General features: G+C 37.9%; 1 protein-coding gene across 1 annotated transcript; it reads left to right on the top strand.

The window, feature by feature from the left end:
- The first annotated feature begins 1,678 nt into the window (after nucleotides 1-1,678).
- LOC123399452 lies at nucleotides 1,679-3,679 on the top strand. Its single transcript, XM_045093863.1, has 3 exons — nucleotides 1,679-1,832; nucleotides 2,109-2,186; nucleotides 2,447-3,679. The coding sequence occupies exons 1-3, from the start codon at nucleotides 1,743-1,745 to the stop codon at nucleotides 3,572-3,574; spliced, it is 1,296 nt and encodes a 431-aa protein (XP_044949798.1). The 5' UTR covers nucleotides 1,679-1,742; the 3' UTR covers nucleotides 3,575-3,679.
- Nucleotides 3,680-4,276: the final 597 nt, after the last annotated feature.

Consider the following 4,276-nt stretch of genomic DNA (forward strand, 5'->3'; position numbering starts at 1 on the left):
AGCGGTGGAAATACAGTGGGAAACATTACAAGGCGTGAGGCCAGCTGCATGCCATGGTACATAGTTCTCCAAATGTTGAAACTTTTGTTCTTGGAACGAGAGCAAAAGAACCTCTTTATTATAAATTCCATTTTTAATAAGGAGTGACATGCCCGAGCTGAGGTCCAAAGGGAACAAGCAAATTTGTTATACGCTTCATTTTCAACTAGAGGACACCCTGCTTGTTGCTGCGGGAATCAATTGCATTGTATTTTAGTGATTTCATCGTAATAAACATACAAACCTAAACTCGTAACATATGAACTAAATCTGAAAATAAATATTATATGTTGTATTTAATTATTGCAAATCAAAAAATATTTTGAATAGAAATGTCAGAATAAGATGGAAATCTTTTTCCATGCATGTCAGAATAAGATGAAATAAGATGGACCTCTAATGAGGTGGCATGTGTGTTGAGATATAGAATGTGTGCATGGGTTCAACTAATAATGGAAAAACATTTCTTATACCTATTATGGTAGGGAGATACACTTTGGTTCCTAGTTGTATATGCACCCTATATGAGGAATTTTTTATAATAACTAATTAAAAAGTCAAAATAGTTTTAAAGCATTTTTAGATGAAACTTGACTTTGTTTTGCACTAGTATATAAATTTTCAAGGAAAAAACTAAACATTGATTTCTACACAAAAAAGACAAAACTTATTTGCTATTATAGGTGACCATTCACACTATTTTTACCAAATTTTTGTCTTTTTTGAAAAGAAGTCAAAGTGCAATGTTTTTTTGTGTGGAACTTTTCTTACAAATATAATGGAAGGTCAAGTTTGTTTCAAAAATATTTTCAGAGTTTTTGGACTTTTTGTTGAATTGCTACAATTTTTTGCATATAAGGTGTATATACGCCCAGGATCCAAAAGTTCCCCGTAGGCTTTTAATGACATGGCATGTGTACATGCTAAGATAACAAAATAGTGAGGATAAATTATTTAAGATCAGGACTGCAACTTGCAACAAATACTACTATTTCCTTCGTTGATTAGATTGCTTGGCGCTTGCTATGTCTCTTTTTCCTGTCGTTTTGCATCCTTTCCAAAGAGTGGTTAAGAATGTGTAGTTGGTACGTCTCTATACATGCTGGAGGACGGTCAAGTGAAATCTTATTTTTTGTCTCGTCGACTCTTCATTGATTCAAGGGGCTGATCCACGTAAACACGGCTAAACTCACATATATATTAAGAAAACTATCATGCAGTCAGGTCCTAAAAGAATGTACTTGTGTCGTTATTATCTCTGGAAGATTAAGAAAACTATCATGCAGTCAGAACTCAGAACACTGTTTACAGTCCGGGGGCAAGCACTCACACGTTCCCACAAGCGGAGAATCTGTTGAAGACTATGAAATAGATGAAGTCGCATCAACGGTTCCGGATCGACCCATACATCACCTACCATTGATATTTACATATTTGTTGCATACCCGCGTAAAGCTTTGATCCTAAGCAAAATGAATTGACAAATCTGGTTATTCTTTCTGAAAAAGGAGGATATAATATCCCTGGTGAGATCAGATTTTGGTGACTCTTCTCCGCCAACGACTCCTAGGTTGTCTCGGTACGCTCTACATGCATGACAACTTTGTTGCTAATCATTACATGCATGGACCCCAGTGGAAGCTTCGCAGCTGCTTACTCGCAGTGTTGTTTCCGCGTGATTTGCTTAAGCATTTCGTTTAAGAATGCCCCTGTGTTCAAGGCTGCAACCCACACGCCGGGCAGGTTCATATAGCTCCTTACGTTCTGTCGTCTTCACTGAAGGCAACGGACGGGTAAGCTCCGTTTATTTTCGTTATAAGAAAGAAAGAACTTCATACATTTATCCTGGTTACGTCTTCATGTTTGTCCTTTAGTTTTGTTTTCTTTCTGATTTTCATGTTTACGATGATCGATGAATGGATTTTTGGAACATCAACCATCATAAGATGTTTGTTCTTCTCTTCGTAAAAATAATAATAATAATAATAATAACAATAATAATAATAATAATAATAATAATAATAATAATAATAATAATAATAATAATAATATGTTTGTTCTTTGTACAGGAACTTTACCAAGCTGTCTGGGGACACAAACTTCACCTAGTTATGATCTCTGATCAATCCACAGTTTTTGTTGAGATGGTAAGCTCTATCTATCTATATATATATATTTAAGTCCTTAATCATACATAATTTCTCTGTCAAGTGAAAGTTAAATGGTAATTTCTCTGTCAAGTGAAAGTTATAATTAAGTCCTTAATCATACATAATTGCACAATGATTGGTCATTCTTTTAAGAAAAATCTAAAGGACGACTTTCCATTAAAACTGTGACGCCATATTCTGATATTTCTTTTTTTCCCGCAAAAAAAAAACTCTGATTTTACTTTTATTTTATTCAGGCCGATGAACTGAAGAAGCGTTTTGGTTGCTTTGCGGAAGGAATGGTGGTTACGGTATGCCCAATGCTTGTCGTAATTGCAATCGACAAGGTTGACCTAAAAGTGTATGGACACCACGCTTTCTCCGCCATGCTCACCATGGCAGCTATCACTTTGATACTCGGTATCTGCCCCTTCATCATCTGCTGGTTCTCCGGGCCATCCATCAGGCCCGTCCTGGTAACCGCGATCCTGGCAACCCTTTCCTCTTGTTCCCTCCTCATCCTCACCTGTTTCATTGCCCAGCTCGTTGTCCCCGAAATCACTTTAATTATCTTGGGCGTCGTATTTGGATTCCTCGTCCTGCTTCGTGCGGTCTTGTACTACCATCGAGGAAATTTTGTAGAGTGTCAACATGACAAGATACTCAATGAGTCACATGAGTTCTTGACGGGTGTCACCGGAGTTCTCTTTCTGGGCCTGGAAGGTTTGGCACTGGAAGGTCATGACGATCCGATGTTTGAAAAGGGCGGGCCCGTGGCGATTGCAAGCTTCATACTTTGCGCTACTGGCGTGTGCATGATGTATCTCGAGATGACTCCCCCTATTGATTTCACAGCAGGACATATTGTGCGTTTAACTGTGACGCTAGACAGCTTCATGGCCGGTGGTATTTTCACACTGTTGATGGTTATCATGTTTAAGCTCATGAGGGTTCCAGCCCTGCTGCTCTTGTTACCGCCGTTGGTAATCATCCTCGAACTTGTCTACCGGGTGCACATCATACACCCCGCAGCTGTCCAAATGTCCGTGCCGGCTTCGCTGGAACTGACAAAGGTCACCTTCACCGGGTTCTTGGCTGTGTCAATAACAGTCATCCGCAACACTTCGCCCAGCAAGTTGACCGGCTGTTTCCTACTATTCGCTGCAGCAGCTATTGTGTTTGGGCTCTCATGGAGGCTTCTGTCGCAGAAAAACATAAGGCAGTCTTTCACGGGTACTGTTTCACGTGAGTATTTTGATGCTTCTGTCAATTTGGCTTCCTTGGGCACACACGTCTGCATAGTAATTGCTACAGTACTATTACTAGCAATGGCCTGGACAGCGAGAGGAAAGCCGTGCTATGAAATGAAACCATGTACTGCTTGATATTATTTTTCTACACAACTTTTTAATTGCACCTGCGCTCCCATATATATGTAACGGGTATGTACTATCTGTAATTTAATTCAATTATTCCTACAGATTCATACACTGATATACTGAAATCAACTACTATATATGTCTTTTCCCAAGAAAAGGAAATATACTGTTCTCTTTATCAATAAATTGGCTATTATTGAATAATCTTCCAATCTGTCACATTCATCTTTTATTTATACTCCTTCTAATTTTTTATATGATTTTCCCTAAATATATGTCTCATTAGGATTTCCTTTAAATTCAACTTTTTTATGCTTGACAAAGTCCATCAAGTATATATTTCATGATGTATTTTTTTGGAAAAGGAGGAACGAAGCCCCCAGCCATATATTTCATGATGTATATGTTGGTGTCAAATATTTGCCTTTTCGAGTACTCCCTCCGTACGATGAAGAGTGTATAAAATTTGTCCATAAAAGAATGTACTTTTATCTTTTCAATGCACTTTAAAGTATACAAAAAATGCTTCTTTCTCATCACACGATAATCAAGACCAATAACATTCTACACATAGTCTTCTTAATTTCTACACACACTTAGCTCATTGGGGGTTAGGTAATTAAAGAGGAGAGAGATGGTGTGTTGCACCTTTTCAATGCATTTTTTACTCCACTTCATAATTTGTCCTAAAATGTCTATATGTACACT

This window comes from Hordeum vulgare, chromosome 5H (genome assembly GCF_904849725.1).
Source record: "Hordeum vulgare subsp. vulgare chromosome 5H, MorexV3_pseudomolecules_assembly, whole genome shotgun sequence".
Taxonomy (NCBI): domain Eukaryota; kingdom Viridiplantae; phylum Streptophyta; class Magnoliopsida; order Poales; family Poaceae; genus Hordeum; species Hordeum vulgare.